General features: G+C 33.4%; 1 protein-coding gene across 1 annotated transcript in view; it reads right to left on the minus strand.

The window, feature by feature from the left end:
• Positions 1 to 27,397, minus strand: part of MALRD1 (MAM and LDL receptor class A domain containing 1) — a gene marked incomplete at both ends in the record, with an annotated part of 488,577 nt that overhangs the window by 342,251 nt on the left and 118,929 nt on the right. Inside the window, 2 exons of the mRNA XM_008054043.1 lie at positions 21,005 to 21,218; positions 25,748 to 25,858. Coding sequence (XP_008052234.1) covers positions 21,005 to 21,218; positions 25,748 to 25,858 — 325 coding nt within the window. The remainder of the gene's footprint in view (positions 1 to 21,004; positions 21,219 to 25,747; positions 25,859 to 27,397) is intronic.

Below are 27,397 nucleotides of genomic sequence, written 5' to 3' on the forward strand. Positions count from 1 at the left end.
GATCCATCAGAGGACTCACTATCTTCAACAGCCATAGCCTTAATAACTGCATTTCTGAAATAGTAAGATAATAAGATTTAAAAGTCAAAATTACTCCTTTATCCATTGGCTGCTGAATGGATGTTGTGTGAGGCATGACAACAACATTAATCTCTTTATACATCTCCATCAGAGCTCTGGGTGACTAGGTGCATTGTAAACAGGCAGTAATATTTTTGAAGGAATTTTTTTTTAACAGTGGATCTCAACAGTGGGCTTAAAATATTCAGTAAACCATGCTGTAAACAGATGTGCTGTCACTGAGGCTTTGTTGTTCCATTTCTAGAACACAGGCAGAGCAGATTTAGCATAAATTTTTATAGGTTCTTGGACTTTTAGAAAGGTAAATAAGCATTAGCTTCAACTTAAAATCACCATCTTTGCAATAGCCCTTATCAAGAGAGTCAGTCTGTCCTTTGAAGCTTTTAAGCAGGCATTTGTGATATATCTATATATACATACACAAAAGCATATATCATAAATGCCTTTGAGTGTAGGGTGTGGGTTTGTGTGTGTGTGTGTATATATATATATCATACACATATACTCCTCTAAATATATATCTAGGTGTATGATATATAGATAAATATATCATACACATACACTCCTCTGGGTAAAAGTATGCCTGCATCTCATATATTTTAATGTTTAAACTTTTTAGTGTATTTTAAATTATCTGTTAAATATAATTTCGTGTTAAACTGAATGTACTTTTATGTTTCTTTTTTTCAGTAGGCAAAAGAGTATAAAATTACATATCTGACTGCCTCAGTGTTCTAACTTAAGTTTTCTAATTAATACTTAGTTTTACTATACTTTGGTCAAATATTATGGCCCATGCAACTTCTACTATATAAAATTTATTAAATTGTCTCCTAGATTGTGATAAATTTGTCAATGCTCCTAATATGGTTGAAAGAAACACTCTCATTTTTAAGGTTCAAATTCCATATATGTTTAATTTAACTCTATTGACATGTTTTTGAATGCATTTACTCATTCATTTATATTTGCATACCTAAATATCTATTTTGATTCAGAAATTAATATTGAATTGATTGAATGTCTTTCATTGCATCATAACTTTTTCTATCTGCTTAATCTATATTAATGTTACACCATTAGAAACAATATTTCTTTTATGTCATGATTTACTACGTTCTTAGTTTGAATTTAGCTCAATTTTAAGTAGCTTAAGTACATTTAATTTTATGAACTCTGTCTTTATTATATATTGACTTGTTTATATTACATATGTCTTATTGTCTTATTCATCATTAATAATTAACATGGTACTATTGTTCATCTTCTGTCATATCTATTACTTCGGTTCAGTCTTTTCATATCATTAAATTTTTCTTCTTTGTCCTGAGAAAGATTTTCCAATTTTTCTAGGCAATGATTCAATCTTCCATAATGTCATTCTTGCTTAAAATTTTGTTCAGGATTTTAATTGTTTTTCTTATAATTCTTTCTTGTCTTATCCAACTCCATCTTAACATCGTATCTTTTATTCTGTCTTATAACCTTCTTCTGTTTCACACAATTTATTGTTCCTTGTAAAACATTGTTTCTGGATGACATATATATTTGATTTATCTGGGTAACTGTGATAAATAGTTTTCATAAGAGTTAGATCTAATAGCCCCAGTTTTCTTTTTTGACTTTTTTTTTTTTTAACTGGTCTCTATTAGATAATGTTCCAAAACTTTTTTTTTTTTTTACCACTTGATAGAGTATGTGACTTTCCTTTGTCTCATTCAATATTATTTGTTGATTTGTGGAAGCCTTTTCTTAGTGTTCATAGTCCAATTTCCAGTGCATAGGAGATTATAATTGATGTGACCTTTTTTAATGAGTTAAAACTCTTTCTCACTTCACTAGCTGGCCCTATACCTCTTTAATCAATGGGATGCAAAATAACCATAGCAGGAGCAACCCAGCAAACCAAAATATCTACACTTATCAACTTGTACTAACTCCTAAGATCTTGCTGACTGCATCCCTGCCCTACTTCTATGCTTCAACTACCAATGCCAGTTCTCCTAATTCCTGTGTGAACCAGAATACAGCTTCTTGCATATACATCAAACAGGCAAATACTTGGGAGAAAGAGACATATAATTAGGTCTTTTAGTAAAATTATAAGGAGCAAACTGACTCCTAAGAAGTTAGATACTTGTTTATGCTACAAAAAGTTATCTTTATTTTTACCATAAATAAAGTTATCTTTATTTTTACCAATGAGATTCAAAAGCTATGTAAAGACACACAATTTTATTTTTCCTTTTGTATGTGATTAAAAAGTGCCTTTTATTTTTAAACTATTCAATTGAAAGACGATATTTAGAGGGTATTTCAACATAAATAGATCGTCTGTTTACACGGATATCAGGTTCAATGATTGGTAGAAACCATAAAAATTGAATTGCAATATGAATAAATGGCAAATCATGCATTTCAGATTAGAATGGAAACGGTTGGGATAGGTGTGGGCCAAGGTGACTACAGGTGGGGAACAGATTCAACACCATCACATGTAAAAAGCAACTTCAGACATATTTCTATTATTTCCTAAAAATGACAATTAGTAATTGCCAATTACTCTCTTGTTATTAAATCTTACAGAGGTTTCTCAGTACTTGGGCTACTTGATAGCTCAGGTAGCAAAAAAAGACAGACAATTGTGATGGCCTAATCATAATTAGGTATTCATGAATATTTCATTCCCATATTTAAAGGAAAATTTGAAAATGGGAACTATCTAATGAGAGGAATATCACATTAGAGACTGAGGATTGTGCATATAAAATGCTGTTAGAGAATTCAACGATGTTTATTCTGACATGACGACTAAGAATGTAACAAAGAAAGACATCAAGAGCTGTGCCGTATCAATGGTTCTTATACTGAAATAAATTTCATTATCACAGATAAGTGAAGTAGTAAGAAATATTATGATTAAAAACCCATACTGGGAATATAAGGAAACATTTATTCTTTATTAGGAAAAATATTATTACAATACGGGTGCCTGACAGTTGAAAAGGCTTTTTACATAAGTCAGTGTATTTTCACTTATGAAAGTGTTTAAGCAGGGATTAGGTGATTCTTTCTTCCACCTTCACTGTCTGCCAGGTCAAAGAAGCATTATAAATCCTTTATTCATTGTGTCTCATTTTATAAATGTATTTAATTCTCTCTCTCTTTTTTTTTTTTTTTGAGTTGGAGTCTCACTCTGTCGCCCAGACTGGAGTGTAGTGGCACGCTCCTGGCCACTGCAACCTCGCCCTGCTGGGCTCAGGTGATCCTCCAGCTTCAACCTTCCAAGTAGCCAGAACTACAGGTGTGCGCTACTGTGCCCGGCTAATTTTTTTTTTTTTTTTGTAGAGACAAGGTCTCACCAAGTTGCCTGGGTGGGTCTCGAACCCGCGGACTCAGGCAATCCACTCTCCTCGTCCTCCCAAAGTGCTGGGATTACAGGCTGAGCCACCAAGCCCGGCCAAATTCTCTCATATTTTAAGAGTAGGGTAAGTGCTAGAATGGAAATGAAAAATTTTGGATTAGTTATAATTAAATTCAATGAATCATTCCCAGAATTCTTAGTGTTAAGTCCTAGTTTCAAAGTGCCTAAACTCACTCCGATGATCCTCTCCAACTCCATAATACTTTGATTTTGTAATTGTTTTCTAAACTTTGCATCATATTTTGACAATTTACTTATATTGTATTTATACAAAATAGCAGTTGTATCTATTACTTGTCAATTTTTAATTTAATTAATTGATACTTTAAATTAAAAAGGAATTCAAAGAAAGAAGAGAGAAGATACAATTTACCTATAGCAGTAATGGCAGTAACGAAACAGAGAATATTGTAGACTCTGGGGATATTAAAAGTATGTTACAGGAATACTGTGAACAATTCTACATGCATAACATTGACAATTTAGATAAAATGGATGAAGTCTTTGCAAAGCGCAAACTTACCCAATGAAAAGTAGATCATTTGAATAGCTTCAAAACTATTAAGAAGGTTGAATCTATAATTTTAAAATTTTTGAAAAAAAATCCAGACTCAGAGGGTCTCACTGGAGATATCCACCAAATGTTTAAGGAACACAACTCAGAAAGGAAGACTAAAAACTGTCTCTATTTTCAGGTGACCTGATTATCTACAAAAAAAATCTAAGAATATATTACTCTGCAAACTGAGAATTAACAAGTCAGCAAGGTCACAGGACACAAGGATGACATATAAAATTAATCAATAATTAAAATTTATTTCTATATACTATGTCAAATAAACACATGGTAATTAAATGTAAACATAATATCATCTCTAATACTTCAAAAAATAAAATACTCAGGTGTAAATATCATAAAACATGCGCAGGTTTTGTATAACTGACTGGGCTCGGTGGTTCAGCCTGTAATCATAGCACTTTGAGAGGCTGAGGTAAGTGGATTGCCTGAGCCCACAGGTTTGACACCAGCGTAGTAAACTTGGCAAGACTTTGTCTCTACAATAAGTCAAAAATTAACCAGGTATGGTAGCATGCACCTGTAGTTCCGATTTCTTGGAAGGCTGAGGCAAAAGGATCACCAGAGCCAGCAGGTCAATGCTGGGGTGGCCGTGAGTGTGCCACTGCACTCCAGTCTTGGTGATGGAGTGAGAATCCAACTCAAAAAAAAAAAAAAAAAGAAAACTTTAAATCACTGATAAAAGATATCAAAGGTGTAAATAATGGAGAAACATACTGTGTTCATGGACTGAAAAACTTCATATATTAAAAATAAAATTTTTCTGGAAATTGATAGATGTGTTTAATGTAATTTTTATCAGTTACATTAAAATTTTTATAGCTATATACTTTAATAACATTTTTATAGAAAGTTAAAGGAACTAGGATAACTGTAACAATTTTGAAAAAGAAGGATTAGTTAGGAGAAATCACTCTAGCAAATTCAAAATTCATTATATAGTTTTAGCTTCCAGACTGTTGTGTTGGTTAAGGAATAGGTACTTGGATCAATAGAACAGAATAATGAAATAGCTTCAGACAAGTACAACCAGAAATAGCTTTACACAAGTACAACCAACTAATTTTTGACAAAGAGTCAAAAGCAATTATGTGAAGGGAAGACAGACTTGTTATTGATGCCGGAGGAGTTGGATAACTACAGGCAAAAAAAAAAAAAAAAAAGGGAATTGTGACCTTATATAAAAATTAACAATAGATTATAGATTTAAATGTTATATGTAATACTATAAACATTAAAGAAACATAGGAGAAAATCTGGGACCTAGAACGTGGTGAAGTGTTTTCATGTTTTTAGACATCATATTAAAAGCATAATCTCTAAAAGGAAAGATCGATAAGCTGAACTTCATCAAAATTAAAAATGTTTGCTCTGCAAATGATCCTGTTAAGAAAATGAAAAGACAATCTAAAACCTGGAAGAAAATATTTGCCATTCACATATTTATCCAAAGACATATGTATAATTATAAAGAACTCTCAAGATTCAACAGTTTTTTAAAAAAGTTAGATAGTGAACCTGCAAAAGACATGATGAGATATTTCACCACAGAGGATATACAGATGGCAAACTAACATATGAAAAAATATTCAACACCGTTAGCTATTAGGTAAGTGTAATTTAAGACCACAAAGATATATTACTCCACACTCATAAGAACAGTAAAAAAATAAAATAATTACAATACCAAATGATCACAAGGTCATGGAGAAATGTGTCTTCTCATACATGATTGGTGCTATGACACAGTCACTTTGGAAAATAGTACCACAGCGTGTTACATCCATATTACGGAATGAGACTCAGCGTTAAAAAAATAACTTATACACACACCAACTTGAGACAACAGACATTCTCAAAGTCATGTACTGTACAGTTCCTGTATATAACTTTCCCCCAAATGACAAAATATAGAGCTGAAAAACAAAGTCATGGTTGCCCAAGGTCAGGGACGATGGGAGTAAGTTTGATTATAACAAGGTAACTCTCGAGGGAAATTCTTGTGGAGATGGAATATCTTGATTGTGGTGATAATTTTTACATAAATGTATATGTAATAAGGTGTTACAAACTAAACACACATATTGAGCTAAAGTCAGTTTCCCAGTTCTGATATTGTACTATAGTTATATAACCACTGAAGGAAAACTCATGAAGGGCTGGTAGGATTTCTCTCTATTATCTCTGTAACTGCCTAACAATTTCAAAATTATAAAAATTGGTCATTCTGGCTGAGGTCCACCAATCCTGTTAATTCTTTCAAAGAACCAGCTTTTTGTTTTGTTGATGTTTTCTATGATATTTTTGTCTTCTAAGTCCCATATTTGGGCTCTTATTTTGGTGATTTGGATTCTTCTGCTAAAGTTAGGGTTTTGGCAGTCTTCTCTTTCTAGCTCCCTTAGGTGATTTTTTAGGCTCTCACTTGTGACCTTTTCATTTTCTTGATGTGTGCTCCTAGAGATATAATCTCCCCTCTTAAAACTGTTTTCATGGCATCCCACAGCTTTTGGTAAAATGTTTCTTTATTTACATTTGCTTCCAGGAATCTTTTGATTTCTGCTTCAATTTCAGCACTGACCCAGTAGTTGTTCAGCATCATGCTGTTTAGTGTCTATGTCTTTATAGGTTTGGGGGAATTTTGTTGGTATTGATATTTATTTTTATTCCAATGTGATCTGAGAAGGTTCCTGGCAATATTTAAACCTTATGGAATTTGTTTATCCAACAAAAAAAAGAGAACTGCAGGCCAATATACCTTATGAATATAGATGCAAAAATCCTCAACAAGATTCTAGCAAACCAGATCCAAAAGCACATCTCAAAAATCATCCCCCATGACCAAATAGATTTCATCCCCAGGATGCAGGGCTTGCTCAACATTTGCAAGACCATAAATATAATTAAATACATCAGCATATGTAAAATCAAGAACCACATGATTATATTATTAGATGCAGAAAAAGTTTTTGATAAAATCCAGCATTCCTTCTTGATAAAATCACTCAAACAACAAGGCATAGAGGGAACATACCTTAAAATAGTAAGAGCCATCTAAGATAAACCCACAGCTAACATATTGCTAAATGGACAGAAACTGGAAACATTTCCCCTGAAAACTGGAACATGACAAGGTTGCCCGCTACTCATCCCTCTTGTTCAATATTGTGTTGGAAGTCCTAGCTAGGGCAATTAGACAAGAAAAGAAAATCAAATAGGAAAAAAGGAAGTCAAGTTATCCAAAATAAATGTGAAAAAGACAGTTTCATTCTTATACACCAACAACAAACTGGCACAGAACTAAATAAAAAGCACAATCCCATTCACAATAGCCACCAAAAAAAAAAAAAAAAAGAAATACCTCTGCATCTTCCTAACCAGAGAAGTGAAAGATTAGTGAACACTACAAAACACTCCTCAAAGAAATCCAAGAAGATACAAACAAATGGAAAAATAATCCATGCTCTTAGGTAGGAAGAATCAACATTGTTAAGATGGCCATCCTACCAAAGGCAATCTACAGATTTAATGCAATATCCATTAAATGACCAACATCATTCTTCTCAGACCTGGAAATGACAATACGGAAATTCATATGGAATCATAAACGACCACGAGTAGCCAAAACAATCCTTAGCAAAAGAAACCAAGCAGGAGATATTGCAATTTCAGAATTCAAACTTTCCTATAAGTCTATTGTAATCAAAACAGCCTGGTATTGGTACAAGAATAGGCATATAGACCAATGGAGCAAGATAGAGATTCTGGAAGCAAAGTCTCAATTTCTCAACCAACTCATCTTTGACAAGGCCTCCAACAACAACCACTGGAGACAGGAGAACCTATTCAATAAATGGTGCTGGGAAAATTGGCTGATCACATGCAGAAGATTGAAATAGGACCCCTATCTATCAAAATACACAAAAATTAACTCTAAATGGATCAAAGACCTAAACGTAAAATCTCAAACTGTAAGAATCTTAGAAAATGCAGGAGACACTCTTATGGAAATTGGAACTGGCAACCTGATCAAAACTCTAAGTGCCCATACCGTGAAAGATAAGATAGACAAGTGGGACCTCATCAAACTGACGAGCTTCTGCAAAAGAAACCATCAAGAGAGCAGAGAGACAGCCCATAGAATGGGAAAAAATATTTGCCAATTGTATATCTGACAAAGGCCTAACATCTAGGATCTACAAGGGACTCAAATGCACTGAAAAGAAAAGAAACAAATAGCCCCACTAAAAAGTGGGCAAAAGACATGAATAGACACTTCTCAAAAGAAAATATATGAGCAGACAACAGACACACGGAAAAGTGCTCAGCCTCACTCGTCATCAGAGAAATGCAAACCAAAACCACACTGAGATACCACCTAACCCCAGTAATAATGACCATCATTAATAAAGCAAACAACAACAGATGCTGGCGAGGATGTGAAGAAAAAGTAACGCTTCTACACTGCTGGTGGGAATGTAAAGTAATGCAACCTCTTTGGAAGACAGTGTGGTGACGATTCCTGAAAGAATTAGAAATTGACCTTCCATCTGACCCAGCAATCCCCCTATTGGGAATATAACCAGAGGAACTCAAATCATTCTACAAAAAAGATACCTGCACATACATGTTTGTTGCAGCTCTATTCACAATAGCAAATATATGGAACCATCCATGCTGCCCATTGAAGCTGAACTGGATTAAAAAAAAAATACATATACACAATGGAATATTATGTAGCCATAAAGAAGGACAAACATATGGACTTTGCAGCAACTTGGATAGATTTAGAGTCTATCATACCCAGCGATCTATCACAAAAAAAGAACAGGGTACCATATGTTCTCACTTAAAAGTGAACCTTGAACAATTATCATAATACTATATGAAAGGGATTGGCAGTAGAGGGAAACTGCCAGGGGAGGGAGGGGCATACCCCATTAACAAGGGTACCTGTACAATGAACATTTGTATACGTAACCCTGAGTTGTACCCCACATCTTTAAAATAAAAGTTATAAAAATTAATATCATTTGTTATTTATTTATTTATTTTGAGGTGAGGTTTCATCAGTTTGTTACCCAGGCTAGCAAGCAGTGTCATGCAGTCCTCTTTTGATGGGCAGTATAGTTGACTGGATAAAAAAAATACGTGGTACATAAACATGATGGAATATTACGCAGTCATAAAAGAAGGATAAACTTATGAACTTCGTGGCAACTTTGATGGACTTAGAGCTATAATACTGAGTGATCTATCACAGAAACAAAGAACCGGGTATCACATGTTCTCATTCATAAGTAGAACTTGAACAATTATCATAATACTATAAGAAAAGGATTGGTAGTAGTAAGAAATTGCCGGGGGGGGGGGGGACGGGGTGAGGGCAGAGGCGGGACTGGCAGTAGTGGGAAACTGCCAGGGGAGGGGGGTGCACCTCATTAACAAGAATACCTGTAAAATGAACATTTATACCTAATATGAATTGTACCTCGCATATTTAAAATAAAACACAATACAAAAAGAAAGAAAAGAAAGCAGTGGCATGATCATGGCTCATCACATCCTCAAACTCCTGGGCTCAAGGGTTACCTCTTGCCTGCTGAACTACAGGCACACACACTATGCCCAGCTAATTTGGCTATTTTTTTTTTTGTAGAGACAGGGTCTTTCTTTGTTCCCCATGCTGGGCTGGCTTAAGTGATCTTCCTGCCTTGGCCTCCCAAAGTGCCAGGATTAAAGGCATGAGTCACTGCACCCAGTCCATTTGCTATTTATTATTAGGAGTGTAGAATATTTTTCATGTATCTGTAGACTGCTCATATGTCTTCTTTGGGTACCTGATCCCAAACCAGGACAAGTGAGGACCAATGGGAGACCCAAGCCTCACCTGTACGATGAGCACTTATGTTCCTAATTCTGCATTGTAACCCACATCTTTAAATTTTTTTTAAAGGACTGCGTAATATAGTGATTTTCTTTGTATGTTCTTATTCTATGAAGTAACAATGACAAATACTTTAAACAAAACTTTTCAACTGTGTTTCACAACGTAATGGTTCCATAAGGAATACATTTGTGCTAATACAAAATAGAGTTTGGGGAGTAATTTGGAAAAACTCTATTTGTATTAACCTTTTGAAAACTCACAAAGCACGTTACACATAAAACGTGGAAAATATGGCGTAGCCTATAAATGATTCAGAGAAGCCCCTCATGCATAATTTTTTATTCCCTGTTGACTACCAGATTTTATAATTTGGAAAATATTACTCTAACACAAATCACTTAAAACACTGCATTGGTGAGAACAGGGACCACTGGTAACAATTTTGAAGAGACAATGAAAGCCATCCTAGCCCCAGTGGCTCAGCTCCAGCCTGCAGTAATGAATTCCTGAAGCTCAGGACAGCTGATCCTTCACAGGAAGTCTGCCTTATTAACATGATGGTACCTGACCTATTTTCTAGCATAATTTCTTAAAGAAAACAAAAGCTATTCACAGCCCATGGTTAATAAAGTCTCTGAAAACACACTGGTTATTTTGCAAGTGGTGTATTGCATTTATGAAAGTCCATGTTGGGATTAATATTTATATATAACTAAATGATATTCCCTTCTCCCTTCCAAAAGTATTTTGCACTTATTCTAACTCTCATGGACTGTGAAATTTTATTCACCTGTCTCTTTTACTAGACAAGGAGCTCTACAATTTTCAGGTTATACCTTGTTTTTCTTTGTTTTTGCTCCCGGACCAAATCTATTGGCAGTGTCTAATGTTTACCAAATAAATAAATGAAAAGGAAATCCGGTACTAATATGCCAAGTAATGTGAGTGTTAATTAAAAAATGCTCACTTAGATTTTAAATGATCATGACTAAGAACAAGGTAATTATTAGGTCAGTGGTTTTCTACCCAGGAGAGTACATACTGGTGTACTTCCTCCTCGTGGGGTACTCTACCCTGTCAAATTCATTTTTGCCACAACTGAGCACAACTTTTCAAATGATAAAAAGTGTCAGATGGAACACTGAACTGTATATAATAGAGAAATAATATATAATATAATCTTACTATAAAAAATAACAGGTATGGCATCAAACCATAGATCCATCTATTTACTTCAAAATTAGAATACCGTGCTACAGCAAATGAGAAAGGGCAGTCAAGTCAGGATGTAAACATTGGAAAAAAAAAAAGAAACTCAAATGTCTTGAAGGATAACTAAGTGGGTCATGAAATTATATGTATGCACTTACAGAAACCGAAGGACATGGTTATTGACATGGTAATAACTTGAAAAGGAATGTGTTTTAATTACCTCTGACTTTAAAAATATTTCTTTGATTTTTTTTTTAAAGTCTGACTATATTATGTATTACTTGGCTTGATCCATCTTTTTTTCATTCTTTCTTAAAATAAGAAAGAATATTAATTTCTCTATGAGAATTTATACAACTGTCCTATTTAAAATGAGAACCCACAACTCTCAGAATTGTCTTTCTCTTTTTCCCTTATTTTAATTCTTTCCAGATCATTTATCATCATAATAATATATAACTACTGTTATTTTATTTATTTGGTTTTATGTTTATACCTCACCCAAAATGGAAGCCTCATGAGAGCAGGACATTTATCTAAATTGTTCACCGCATTATCCCAAGTAACTAGAACAAAGTCTTACACATAATACTCAATAAATATTCGCTAAATTCATGAATAAATGTTCATTTTTTACAAAATTCTTAAAATCTCCAATAAATTATCTCAAATATACATACCCATTACAATTTGACTTGAATATATTTGAATCAATTAAATTCATCACAAAAATGTAGAAAGAGATTTTTAAATTGAAACACTAAATATTGCCAATGTTCAAAATACTAATATCAAATATTTAAAACAATAAATATTTGTTTATGTTGACAAGGAAATAAAGAATACAATAATAGCTCTACCTAATCACCAGGAAACTTCTTTCAGAATTTTATATTGTTGAGATCAGTGCTTCCCACACTTTAATGCATGGATGAATCACTTGAGGATCCTGTTAAAAATGAAAATGAAGTTTATGGTTCAGTGAATCTTAGGTGGGGTTTGAATGCTGACAAAAATGCTATTTCTCTGTGAACCAAAATTTGACTGAGTTTAAATTTTTAGCAATGTTAAATTTTGCACCAATACTACATAAAAAGTAATGATATTCTGCAGAACAACATTTCATTCAGCCAGAAAAAATGTATTCAAAAATACTTGTAACAACTTCAGTAAGTTTACTATTAATTAAATGACCATATGAATCTGATTTATTCTTTATCAAGCGTTCTTTCCCCTCCTTCTCCAGTGTCCAGAATCAGGCAGAGATTAGGCATATGTTTCTGTTTGTGCTTAAAGAAGAACATGTCTTAGGAAGCTGCTGGTCCAAGGAGGATCAAAAACATTTAAATCAGGCCTGGGCTCTACCCACACTTGAAACTAAGCCCTGCTAAGCTCAACACAAATCACAAAATCTCATCAATAATAAGGTGACAAAAAAGAAATGATTTTAAAATTGATATTGAATTTTTCTGTGGTTTGTTACACAGCATCATCATGGTATTGAGGGCATATAGAAAAATTAGTACCTATAATAGTGGGGTACTGACGTAAAAGCTACCTAATATATGTGGCAATGACCAGAATGATAGACAATAAAGGAATTTCTACAGAAGACCAAAAAATTGGAGATCTATGTTTTATAACATCAAAACATTTGATAAACCTGTTGCCAAAAATATTGTGGACAGTAGAAAATGTGTTTAATTAGATTACAAATTTGATTGAAGAAATTTCACAGCCAAATCTTGAAGCATGAATTCACTATTACTTATGTATTTGACAAAATGTCACAAGAAAATGTAAGATCACAAAAGAACTGATCAGTTAGCGAACACATTTAAGAAGGTGAAGAGGGAGGTCAGAAATTCTGAAATTTTAAAATCTGGAAAAGTCAGTTTTATTATCTTAAAGGTGTGACTATTAAAACATATCCTCAAGAAAAGATCAAACCCGTGGCCTCAGAGTGAAGGCCAAACCAATTGTGGAACTGTCCACCCTTTTTCAGGCTCCTCACAAGAAAAAGATTGTCCTAGAAAGACTAAATTTATGGTTTCACAAAAGGCTGATGCACCCGAAAAACCTGTAATTTACAGGAAAAAAAAAAAAAATCTCAGAAAGAATTTTAGAGTGGGTGAGGGGCACTGTGCACTGCAGATCTTGTAGGTGAAGAGTTCTCTGAAAAATCAGAAGTGGCATCAGCAAACCGGGATAGCAGGCATTTCCAAGCCTCAGTCAGTCCCAGAAATGTCAAAATCCAAGCAGAAAACATGGAATCAGTTTTGTAAGAGTCCCGGAAAGTAGTTAAAAGTTTACAACAAGAAAGCAAATACTAAATCAAGCAAACAGTAAGCTGAATATGGCAGAAAGATTCACCACAATTTCTTATAAAAGATAGGGGCAGAGGGAATACTTCCTCACTTGTATGAGGCCAGCATTACCTTAATGCCAAAACCAGGCAAAGACTTTATAAGAAAAGAAAACAAAAGAGAAACATCTCTCATGAACATAAATACAAAACTTCCCAACAAAATCTTAGCAGATCAAATCCAACAGTGCGTACAAATGATTATATGCCATGACCAAATAGATTGGCAAGGCTGGTACAACATTCAAAATCAAATAATGTAATTTATCACATTCACAAGCTAGAGAAGAAAAATTATATAATCACATCAATACATGGAGAACAAGCATTTGACAAAATCCAACAGCCATTCATAATAAAAATTCTCAGCAAACCAGAAATAGAAGGAAATTTCCTCAACTTTATAAAGATCAACTACAAAAAAACCTACAGCTAATATTATACTTGTCAAAAGCTAGATGCTTTCTCACTAGGATCAGGAACAAGGCAAAGATATCTTCTCTCACAACTTCTTTTCAACATCACACTGAAAGTCCCCACTTGTTCAATAAAACAAGAAAAAGATGCAAAATTATTCAAATTGTGACACAAAAAATAAAACTATCTTTGGTCACATATATGATAGTTGCCTATATAGAAAATATAAAAGAATCAACAAAAAAGCTATATCCTGGAACTAATAAGCAATTATAGTGAATTGCAAGATAAAATATTAAGTATAAAATTCAATTGCCTTTCTGTATACCAGAAGTGAGCAAGTAGAATCTGAAATAAAAAATACAATAACATTTATGTTGGCACTTTCTTCTTACCCCAAATGAAGTACTTATACGAACATGTCTAATAAAATATGCATAAGACATACATTTTAAAAAACTACAAAACCATGATAAAAGCAATCAAACAATACATAAATGGAGAGATAGTCCATGTTCATAGACAGAAACATTCAAGGTTGTCAATATATCAGTTCTTTGAAATTTGATTTTTAGATCCAGTGCAATCCCAATAAAATCCCAATAAGTTATTTTGTGGATATTGACAAACTGAATCTAGAGTTTATATGATGACACAAAGTAGACTAGCCAACACAAAATTTAAAAAATGAACAAAGGCAGAGGACTGACACTACCTGATGCTAAGTCTTACAATAAAGTTACAGTAATCAAGACAGTGTGGTATTGGTAAAAGAATAGACAGATATAGCAATCAAATAGAATACAGAGCCCAGAAAGAGATGCATAAAAAATAATAAACTGATCATTGAAAAAAGAATAAAAGAAAATAAATGGAGAAATGATAGTCTTTTCAATAAATGGTCCAGGAAAGATTGAACTTCAGTATGCAAGAAACAATGAATTTAGATACAGAATTTGCACCATTCACAAGGGTTAACTCAAAATGAATTACAGACCTAAATATAAAACACTAAACTACAAAAATTCTAGAAAATAACAAATGAGAAAATCTGGATGATTCCATCATTGTGATATCTTTCTAAATACATCAAAGGGATAATCCCTAAAAGATATGAATCATGGACTTCATTAAAATTAAAAATTAAAGCTTTGTAAAAAAACACTGTAAAAGCAAATTAAAAGCCACAAATTGGAAGTAAGTATTTGCAGAGACACAGCTGAGAAAAAGCTGTTATCCAAAATATAAAAAGAACACTTAAAACTAAAAAAAAATTGGCAATTTCTCTTGCCCATGCCTGCTCTGGAATGTCTCCCTTTCCTTCCCCACTTCTTTCTCTAATAAACGTTGCTTTAAAACTTAAATATTAAAAATTTTAAAAACTAATTAATAGACAAATGATCTGAACACACACCTTGCTAAAGATGATATACATATGGTCAGAAGCTTATGAAAAGATGTTCAACATTATATTTCATTAAGGAATTGCAAACTGTATAAAATAATAAGAGACTACTACTCATCTATTAATATGGCAAAAATCCAAAACACTGAAAACACCAAATGCTGGCAAAGATGGAGAGTAACAGGGATTCTCATTTATTGCTGGTGGGTATGCAAAATAGCACAGTCACTTTGGAAAACAGTCTGACAGACAGTATCTTATAAAACTAAACACACATTATCGTATGATCCCTCAATCATGATCCCTGATATTTATCTAAATTTGTTGAAAATGTATGCCCACACCAAAACCTATATATGCACGTTTATAGTAACTTTCTTTATAATTGACAAAATATGAAGCAATCAAAATGCCTTTCAGTGGGTGAATGGTAAACTGTGCTACATTCAGACAATAGAATGTTATTCAGCCCGAAAAAATAAATGAGCAATCAAGTCACGAAAATATAGAGAGAAAACTTAAGTGCATATTACTAAGTGAAAGTAGGCAATCTGAAAAGTCTATAAACTGTATGATCCCAACTACATGCCATTCTGGAAAAGGTAAAACTATAGCGGCCAAATCAGTTGATACGGGTGTGGAGGCGAGCAGAATGAACAGGTGGAGCAGAAAGTATCTTTTAGGGCAGCAAAACCACTTTGTGGGATACTATGATAATGGACACATATTACACATTTGTCAAAATCGATAGAATGTACACCAAGACTGAAACCTAATCAAAACTATGGCTTTGGGTATCAATGATGAATATCCAGATGTTTTGAAGAACTCCTAAAATCATCAACAAAAGATAAACAATTCTGTAAAAACATAAGATATTTCCATAGATATGTCTTCAAAGAAGATACACAAATGGCCAATAAGCTCAAGAAAAATGTTCAACCTCAGTAGTCATTCAGAAAATGCAAATCAAAACCACAATGCAATTTCATGTCATACCCATTAAGATGGCTATAATTAACAAATTATAAAAGAAAACAGTAGGTCCTAAACTTCCTTTAAAAATTTGCTAAATACGAGGGGGGAGCCAAAAATTCATGGAATTCATTTATTTAAAAAATGTGTATTTATTCTTACATGTTTAAACTTCAGTCACTTTCAAAGTACTCTTCTTCTGATGAAGTACACCAATCAATATGCTTTTCCGCTGCTCAAAAGAGTTTTTGAACTCGTCAGTTTTGATGCTTTTAGTGGTTCTTCTGTTTTTTGTGTCACCTCTTCTTCATCAGCAAAACGTTTCCCTTTGATGACTTTTTTCATTCAGGGAAACAAAATAGTTGCTCAAGGCGAGAATGGGTGAATAGGGGTCATGCCATTTGGGTCAGAAACTGTTGAACACTCAGCACGGTGTGGGCAGGTTGTTTGTGTAAATCACCCATCAAGAATTGGGCAAATGCATTGAAAGACCCCAAAAAACTCAATGAAGCTGAACACAGTCTCTCACAAAAACACTAGCCAGTACACTGATTCCTAGAACACTTACTTAGTGTGGGAAGCCTGTACTACACGAGGTTTGCCCTCCAAAAAATAATTCCATTTTATTGCTGAGAGAGGAGGGTAGGTGCTCTAGTACCTTGTCATCTAGGCCTATCTTTTGGTATCCTTTCCTACTTAATATTTCAATTTGTCCTTCTCCCATTTATGATCTCCCTTACCCTACATTTTTTCTCATAGCAATGACCACCTTTTAACTAGCTATGAATTATGCTTACATACACACATATGTGTGCATATATACTCATATATGTAGATATATAGATACACAAACACATAGAAAATATTTTCTGTTTAATGCAAAAGCATATGTTCATGAAGAGTAGAATGTTTTTTGTTTTATTTATTAGGTGTCTCAAACTGCCTGAAATATAAAAAAACTACTCAATAAATATGTATAAAATTAATTCGATATTTTTGTATTCTCTATTTCTCCCGATTCTTGACAGCATTTGGATAATTTAATCAATATTTTCAAAACTTCTCTAGCTGATATTTGTGTCCTATTTCATTGATTTGCACTGTTAGCTAATTAGTTTCAAATATAATTATTTAAGGCAATAAATTGTTCTCTAGGTACTGGCTTAGCAAGATCCCACAGGTTATGTTATACATTATTTTTATTACTTTTTATTTAAAAAATTTTCTAATTTTATTATTATTTTGGAGGGAATGGAGAAAGCATGGGTTATTAAAAGTGTCTTCTTCCTAACCAATGGGGATTTTCTATGATTGTCCTGTAATTGATTTCCAGCCTAATTCAGAAGGTATCCTCTATATGGCTGTAATCTATCAAAAATTATTGATGTCTGCTGAATGTTTAAAATCATAAACTTTTTGTTTGGCTTTGGTAAACATTTTATGTGTTCTTAAAAAAATAAATATCTCAGTGGGCAAAGAGTGTTGTTACACATGCTCCTAGGTTCTCATTACTATGTTGATCAAATATACTGCATCCTTATTTATTACAGTACAAAATAAAATTATTTTGAGGATGTCTGAGATGTCTGAATTGTGTATCAACAATAAATATGCTAACTAGAATGTATTAGAGAACAAAAAATTTGGCTGTTTTCCAAAGGACCCTCTTTATCAATGTCAGAATTGTGTTCAAATAACATTTTTGAGTTCTTAGATAAATAAATCACATTCTTTGACTATGTCCTGTATTTTAGAAATGGTATTCAGATTATATAGAAATAAAACAAAAATTGTGTTTTTTTGATAGATTTTGCTTTCAGAGTCTACATTGATCTACAGAAAATTAAAGCAGCAGGTACTTTTGTATTATTAAGAATTGTTTTCTCCCCATCAGAAAGTCTATGTCTTTCAAAAGAATTGATGTCTTTCATTCTTTCTGTGATTCCTAGATGGTAGATTTCTACCTAACCATACCTTTAAAGCCTTCTTAGAGTTGTGATACATGTTCAACCTTTACTTGGCATTTTCAAAACAAAACAAAGAACAAACACTAGGGAACTTAAGCCCAATGCTTGGTTGGTTGCCAACCAAACTTTTGAAATCAGTTGCTATGGCAATTCCTTTAACTTTATCTTCTTGTTCTTCTGGGTCTAATTAGAGCATCAAAGTTTACAGCATATGCAGGAAAATAACACCACTCATAACTTATATAGCAGATTCTAGCCACTTTATAATTAAAACATAACATTTAAAACATTTAAACTGGGAATACAGTTGAATTTTTCAAAAATAAGCAATACTGCTGAGTTTGATGGCTCAGCTTGTATTCCCACGCTTTGGGAGGCCAAGGTGAGTGAATTGCCTGAGCCCATGGGTTCGAGACCCGCCTGGGCAACATGGCGAGACCTCATCTCTACAATAAATCAAAAAATTAGCTGGGCATGGTAGTGTGTGCCTGTAGTTCCAGCTACTTGGAAGGCTGAGGCGGAAGTCTCTCCGGAGCCCAGTAGGTCAAGGCTGCGGTGGACGGGAGTGGCCACTGCACTCCAGTCTGGGCAACAGAGTGAGACTCCAACTCAAAATAAATAAAATAAAATAAAATAAAATAAGCAATGCTATGTAAAAACAACAATAATACTCATGTAATGACAACCAATGCCAAAATCAGGTTTACTCTAACTTGTCTGTCCGAGAAGCTGAAAAAAATTTCTTTTTCCTATGCTGTATCTTGAAACAAACTCAGTTTGCTTGCTCTGGTATTACTGATACGAATATGCCCACACGAAATTAAAACAAAGGTATTTGGCAAACAGTTCACCAAAAAGCACCTTATGGCACAACTTACCCTCTAAAACCTATAATTAGTTTTGCCTTTGGGTTTCATAAAAAAAAAGACCTAATAAGACAGTACATTTTCAACACATTTCTCATTCCCTTGGTACAGCAGCATACTTTCCCAAATACAAGTAGACAATTCCTAGAAATAGTCACAACTTTAGAGACTACATACAAAGAGCTCAAAAAAAAAAAAAAAAAAGTTAGCCAGGAATAAATTGAGACTTTGAGTTCTAAAAACAATTAAAATTAAATTATATCTCTGAGAAAAAGATATATCGGCAAGATTACAAAAAAATTCAAAAGTATTATATTTGCTCTACTTAACTGTTAAACTGATAGATTTATGTGACTATCAAATGTAAATGGTGAAGAAGAAAATATACAAGCATAATATACAAGCATTTTATGCAGAACATAACTAAAACTGTAGCAGAAATTATTCACAAGGCAAAGAAAAATGTTAATAAATCCAAAATTCTAGGTTACGCAAGTATTTTTACTTGGTTTAGATATGACAAAAATGGATATTATATAAAATAACTTAAAAATTGAAAAAGTATATAGTCATGTGATATAAAAAGGAATTCTATCATGTTTAAGAGAATAAGTCATATTTTATTTTTATAGAGAATAATGTAAGGTTTCCATACATGTATATATTAAATAGTGATCAAATCAGGGTAATTGACATGTCTGTCACCTCAAACACTTGCGGTGAAAAGCTGTCACTTTTGTTTTTTAAGATTCAGTTTTACACAGAAGCAATATGGTAACCTGGGCAATACATTGGCTCATAAATCAAAGTACTTAGGTTCTAGGTTCAAACTCTGTCAGTATAAGTTTTATAAACTCTGAAAAAAAATCTTAACATGGTTAGTGGCAGCTTCATCTGTTGAATGTACTAATATCTGTCCTACTTACCTCTTGAGGCATCTGGGAAGATCAAGTAAAGATCAATAAATAAAAAGGCTTTGGATGTTAAAAGTTCTATACCAATATGAGCTCTATATACTGAAGTTGTTCTTGATATTTCAAATTTGACTTCAAGAAGCAAATAATTTCAAACTGTAATATTCTAGCTCAGAAATTATAAGTAATAGAGGAATAATTTGTCAGCCTTCATCTTGACAATTTATATTCACCTCATTTGCAAGGAAATGAAGCAGCAATTGGACTGTGTTGCATGATTTTACAGGCTTACCAGAATGAGCACATATGGCCCATTTAGCTAAGGATATTTTAATAGGTGCTGTTCATTATGAGTTGATCTCCTTCAGCAATATTACATAGCTGATATGTATCTCCTTGGGGAGATCACTTTGTCTATTTTATATATGGGTATTTATCAGGGTATTGCTTTTTAAAACAACTTATCATATCTGATAATCTACAGAGAGAAATGGAAAACTTCTGAAATGGATCAAAGCATGGAAACTGACCAACCGCAAATAAATAGTCTTTCATGAATATTTTACTTGTCTTTTTTTTCCCCAAAACCATTCTTTCATATAGTAAATACTTGTTTCTATGCTGTTTGTCCTTGAAGACACCTGTTTTCCAAGGTATTTCCAATTACTTTACAAATATCTGAAGCTACGAATAGTTTTAATAAATGAAGTACGGTTATGAACGAATTATTGAGGAGGATAAAGGAATGTATCTAAATAATTAAATCACCTTACCTGCCTCTGATGTTGAGATCCTCATACACTGCATATTTCAACAATAAACGCAACCCATTGAGTAAGGTCGTAGAAGGTAAAGGCAAAAGTAAGAGTAAAGGCAAAAGGCAAAGTCCTCAATACTGTGAGGGATTTACTTACTGCAAATGAAAGGAGTCTCATCTGAACCATCAGCACAATCGTTCACAAAATCACACAGCCTGTCCTTTGCAATGCAGTGCTTGTTAGCACACATGAATTCTTGAGCAGTACACCTTCTGTCTGGTCCATGTAAAGGAGAACAATCTTGAAAGGCAATATCATCCACTGCTATATCTCCTATGTAACTGACACCACGTTTTGCCCTGAAGACAACCTAAAAAAAAGTTATATATATAAAGGCCAATTACCATTAAACTGCCAATCAAGAAGTTTAAAACTTGAGCAGACACTAACTATGAGAAGGGACCCAAAAAAATCCAGAATTTATTTATAAAAAATTGTGTTTTTATTCTTACATGCATAAACTTCAAACACTTCCAAAGTTCTTTCCCTTTAATGCAATACACCTATTATTAAGACACTTTTTCCACCACTCAAAATAGTTTTTGAACTCGTCAATTTTGATGTCTTTTCGTGTTTCTACCACTTTTTGTTTCACCTCTTTCACATAGGCAAAACTTTTCCCTTTGAGGACGTTTTTCAACTGGGAAACAAACAAAAAAAAATGGTCTCTTGGGGTGTGATTAGGTGAACAGGGTAGGTAAGGCATGCCATTTTGGGCCCAAAACTAGTGAACACTCAGCACAGTGTTCAAGGGCAGGTTGTTCAAGTAAATCACCCATCAAAAAATGGGCAAATGCATTGAAAGAATCTCCCAAAAGACCAAAAAATTGACTGAAGCCCAACATAGCTTCTCACAACAATGCTGGCTGGTACACTGACGCCAGTGGGTTCCTGGAACATTTACCTAGTGGGGAAGCACATACTACAAGGTGCTCACCCTGCAAACAATAATTCTATTTTTGGGAGGAGGACCTTGTATCAAGCACATCAAGTTTGAATCTGATTTTTAAAATGTCCTTATATTGAAAACGACCCAGAAAACTTCGGAGCCACTTAAGATCTCAGTTATACTCAATACATAAGAATGTGGGAGCAGCAACACCACTGACTCATGTCTAGATTTTTAGGATGTGGGGCCATAAAAATTGGCAAGAGTCACCAACCCAGTGATGTTGCCTGTACCAGTTCTCCGATACAAAACAAGACCAGCTCATGCTTAGAGTCTCACCATACAAGTAGGAGGTTAAAATCAGGTGACTTAAAATACCAAGAGAAAGAAGATACAAGCACGTTCTTTATTTTGCTCAATTCTTGTTACTCCCAGATGTGTACACTCCAACTCTTTGAAAGCCAAAGGAGATCAGTCCTCAATACTGAGAGCTATTTTTTTTTTAATTTGGCACATCTTTGGAATAGAAATTATTTTGATTTGCCTGTGATTATTGTATATTATGAACAGTATTCTCATATGTCCTATTGTTTGACAGTGATTTCCCACATATATGGTCTTCAATAGCATCAAAAGTGGTGAAGAATAATAACCGAAGTCACTAATGTTTTTAGAAATTCCATCTTCAGTTTGTAACAATACCACTGCTTGGAATAACAATGAACATTGTTTCCTAGGTACATAAAAAGTCACATATTGGTGAGTCTCAGATTTTTCAGAGAAATACACAGTGTTCTTATTACATTTTTCTGCAAGATAAATGTATATATGTTAACATAAGATATATTCATATATTTCAAAGTAAATTTAAAACAATAGAGAGGAATTAAGGAGTACATTTTTACTTTAGTGATTTTGTACAAAACTTTTACTGTTACCAGTTTCCTAAGTACCTTTTGCCCAATTTTGAATATTTATTCATTCATTCATTCATTCATTTAGAGTCAGAGTCTCACTCTGTTGCCCAGTCTGGAGTGCAATGGTATGGTTCCACTCACTGTAGCCATGATCTCCTGGATTCAAGCTATCCTTCCACTTCAGCTTCCCAAGTAGCAGGGACTACATGCCTGCACCACCACAATCAGCTAATTAAAAAAAAAAATTTTGTAGTGACAAGATCTTGCTATGTTGCCTGGCTGGTCTTGAATTCCTAGGATCAAGCAATCATCTTGCCTTGGCCTCCCAAAGTGCTGGGATTACAGGCATGAGCCAGCATGACTGGTTTATTTTTCTTAAAAGAAATATTTACAGTTTTTTTCCTGAAGATACGGTATGTTTTTATGCAATTATCCAAACATGGGCATTTGTTTCCCTCTTAATATGAGAGAACAGAATAATTGAAATTATGCCTCTCACTTTACCAAAAGAAAAATATAACAGTTTTTGTTTGCTGAATTTGCATAAAAGTCATAAATTGTTCATAGCAGATGAGCTGAAAAAGAAAACTAACTCTAGTAAGATAGAGGAAGAGCTTGCAAGTGATCAAGAAAAGATGAAACTAGAGAGTAAAACAAGGACCATATCTTTCTTACAAAGGAAATTGAGCCCTGAAAAAAACATTGATATACAAAATGAAAAGGATACTCTACTATCTAGATAGTCTAACCATTTTAATTTGTGATGCAATGCTCTGCAAATAAGAAACCAGATAACTCTATGAGTGTTTCATTATTAATTTGCTTATCTTCTATCCTTTAGCTATAATTTCGGTTGCCTTCCCTGTCCAAATGATGAAATAATCACTTATATTTCAATGTTCCATACAGTGTTGGCTGGAATTCCAAAGGGTTTAATGTGGAATGTGATTAAATGTACTTAAAAATAGAAATTACAATGCATCTTTCTTTGGTAGAACAAAGTCAGGATTAATTCTTTTTGTAAAATTTGGTAGGCAACGTAGCATAGCAGCTGAATTGTGAACTGAGGGAAGGCCTGATCATATCGAAAGTCTGCCTAACTTCTAGGTATGTCTGTATTCTAATTCACAGTTTGGAGATGATAATAGTATGGACTTCATAGGTCCATTGTGAAAGTAAAATGAGCAACTATTTTAAAAATTCATAGACTAGTCACTAACGCTCATTACATGCTATATATGTGACTGTCCTGTTTATAAAAATTGATATAACTAAAGATTTTGTTTAAATTTGAGAGCTCCCAAATAAAAATATGCAACCTTCCCAGGTTTGCTTAAGAATACAGTTTCTAAAAATATCTTATACTTTTCCTCAGGAGCTACAGAGACTCATCTTTGAGAGGGAATGGGAACAATATTGCTAGAATTGAAAGTATCATGAACAGTGTGTCTGATTCATCACTATATCTCCTGGGCATAGTTTTGCACATAGTAGGTGTTCAATACATTTTTTTCTGAAGAAATAAGTACAGTACATCACATGAAATAATAAACATTCAAATGCAATGTTCAAATAGTTTTACAATTCAAACAAAAGCATTATACTTCTCCTTAATCAAATTTCCATATATGAAAACTTAGAATTTCAGCATGGCTACATTAATAATTGATCCACTTGATGAAATCCCCTTCAACATTACTTTAAACATCATTTTACTATACAAATATTCCACATGCACAGAACTGGTTAAGAATTCACTGCTGCTCAGAAGGAATTCATTGCCTGGGGTGGAAGCCTATGCCTGGCAGCTAGAACCTTCTATATGTTCTTGCTGAGGATTCTTCTTCTTACCTCAGTTTAAAGGCTTGGAGGTTGAACAATTGAAATTGCTCGAATAATAAATTTCATATTGTGCAAGGCTATTAAATTGCTATCCAGTCTTTACTACTTCAAGTTGAACATAGTTTTATCCATATCCTAAATAATCTAAAAATGATTCATAAGAAAACTGAATTTCAGTGAGAGTTAAAAACAATATATGGGATCTATTACACCTGTCATTCCAAGAAAAATTGGGTGTAATGTTGTATTGATGTCTATATACAAAGGAAGCCTGTACACCCTTTGGAATTGAGAGGGGCTGACCTATCAGAGAAAGCACATGATTGTAGACACATTTACTGAACATTCACAGCTGACTTGGCTTCCCTAGCTGCACATACAGAGGACTGGAAATGCAATATTTAGCAAGGATCATATCCCTTCTATCTAGTGATAAATGGCTCTAAATTCATGAAATTAAGCCCCAGGCGGTTAATGTTCTCCTACATAAATGGCTCTGGATTCTCACTCTGCTTATTCAAATTTTAACAAATCTTCATAGCTAAGCCTCATCTTCCAAGAAAATCTGCAATAAAACCACAGCCCATAGAGCTCTTATTTTCTTGAAAATTCATAAAAAATAAAGTCCTTATGAAATATTTTGGCGCATAATCATTTTTAGTTTAAACATGTCAATCTCTGTGCTATACTTTTCTTTAGTTATTAGATAGGTATACGTCTTAGCCTCTTAATATTATTATAATCTACAAAAAGACTAATAAAGTATTACAAAATACTGCCCTTCTCCAAAACATTTTGAAAATTAGTTAAACCTATTATGCATAATAAAATCCGACAATAGATGTGCTTTCAAAAACTGTCTTTTAAATAATATTTGAAGTAATTTACTCCACAAACTCTGAGAATTTATTTGCAAAATAGAGGAAGAGAGAAGAGAGAGGTTGTTATTCAAATTAAATGGTCCTAGAAGTATGAATGTCTGATTGAAAGGAATCAGAGCATTTTGGAACTATAAATTCCTTATGGAAAATGCCCTATGGAGTGATAACAGTGTCGAGGCATTCATACAACACACAGAAAAGGGAATGGGGGAGGGAGGTGAGAAGGCTGAGAGAGGAGGAAATAAATTAGGATAAAAGATTTTTAAAAATCAACAAAACACCTTCATCCTGTAACTCTTGGATTACAAACCTGTGTATGTGAATGAACGCCTAAAAACACTTCTACTTTCTTCCACTGTGCACCCTGCTGTCCAGTTTGAGCCCACAATTTAGATGTAACATTATCCTTTCTGATGAGTACCTGCAAAAATGAATCAAATAAAAGTTGTCGGAATATTTTATCTTGAGAACTTCCAAACATATAAGAATGTTTCTAGTGGCTTTTCCGAATTTCAAGATCCACACGAAGCCCCTGAGAGAAGAGCTGAGACATTTTTCCATTAGATAGCTGTTTTCTACTCTAAAGGTTGAACACTGTGCCCTTAGGGTATCTCACAAGCTTTGTGTAATAAAGGTGTGTATGAATATCTGTCAGTCAAGTGCTGAGGTATCTGGATACTATTTCATTAAGAACTCAGCTACATCAACTTTTTGCAAATCTGGCAGCAGATTTAATATATTTTATATATTAAATAATATTCATGTGGTCAAATGAGAAAGCATGCAGCTACCAACCAAAACACTCTTGGGGATGAGCTTTCTCATCAGATTGGTTTCAATGTGGCAGTTGTATTATGTAAGTGTGAGCCCATTTAACTGAAATGGCACAAATGGGTGAGATGAGGGGCATCTATTTGTTGTGCCAGTGAGAGATTCCTGCCTCACAGCCTTGAAACCAACAAATTCTCATCAGTACTGTACCCTCATTCCAGAGGTGTAGATTAGCCACTGCAGGCAAACCATTAGGGCTCTTCTTTTAGAATGTTGCAAAATAAGCCATGAAGAGAGTTACTGATGAACATGGGAAGAGCTGAATAATTTCACATTTTAAGATAACTGACTTAGATTGTTTATTTAATCCTTTCATATTACATTTTATAAGTAAGTTTATACAACCAAGGAATTATTCAAATAAAGGGTTTGTGAAAGAAGTTTTGACTTTTAAAAGTGAAGATAACATTTAATGGTTTTGTAAAAGGATTATGTTTTGTAAAAGATTAAATTTAGACTGTTTCATAAAGCTAGTTTTCAAAGTCATAGAAAAAGCAGGTTTCTGGTAAAAATATCTTCAATTTTTTGTTCTATAAAATTCAAGTTAATTCAGCATGTTGCTGATGTCAAGAAAATATAATTCCTAACTAATAAGTAAAATTATGTTGGAAAGATATTAAAAAACGTATAGAAAATGCATCACTGTATGAATACCATATTATATACAAATCAGGAAGGAAAGATTTGTTCAAGTAACATAGAAATACAACATTTAATGTTATTTTATCATACATGTACAAAAATAATATGTACAATTTTATTTATTTGATAATTAATTACTTTAAAAAATTTAATATGATTTGGTAATTGTTTATATACTAGTACCAAATTTCATTCTGAAAAACTGAAAGCATATTTCAAATCATTAACCTTAACCACAACATTAGGAAAATATGCTCATTTTACTGTTGAAAACCCTGCAGTTGTAGTGATTGTTTTGCTTAAAATCATTTGTTAAAAGCCAATGTAAACCAATACGTTATAACTTCAACCCATATGACTATTTGGATTCTTTTAGATTATTAAGCACACACCTGCATGCACATACACAAATATACTTTTAAACTGTTTTTTTTGTTGTTGTTAAGAAGTCTTACCTTATCATACATATACAATTCTAAATTTAATC

Source organism: Carlito syrichta, unplaced genomic scaffold (assembly GCF_000164805.1).
Source record: "Carlito syrichta isolate Samal-C Ts95f unplaced genomic scaffold, Tarsius_syrichta-2.0.1 Scaffold288977, whole genome shotgun sequence".
Classification (NCBI taxonomy): Eukaryota; Metazoa; Chordata; class Mammalia; order Primates; family Tarsiidae; genus Carlito; species Carlito syrichta.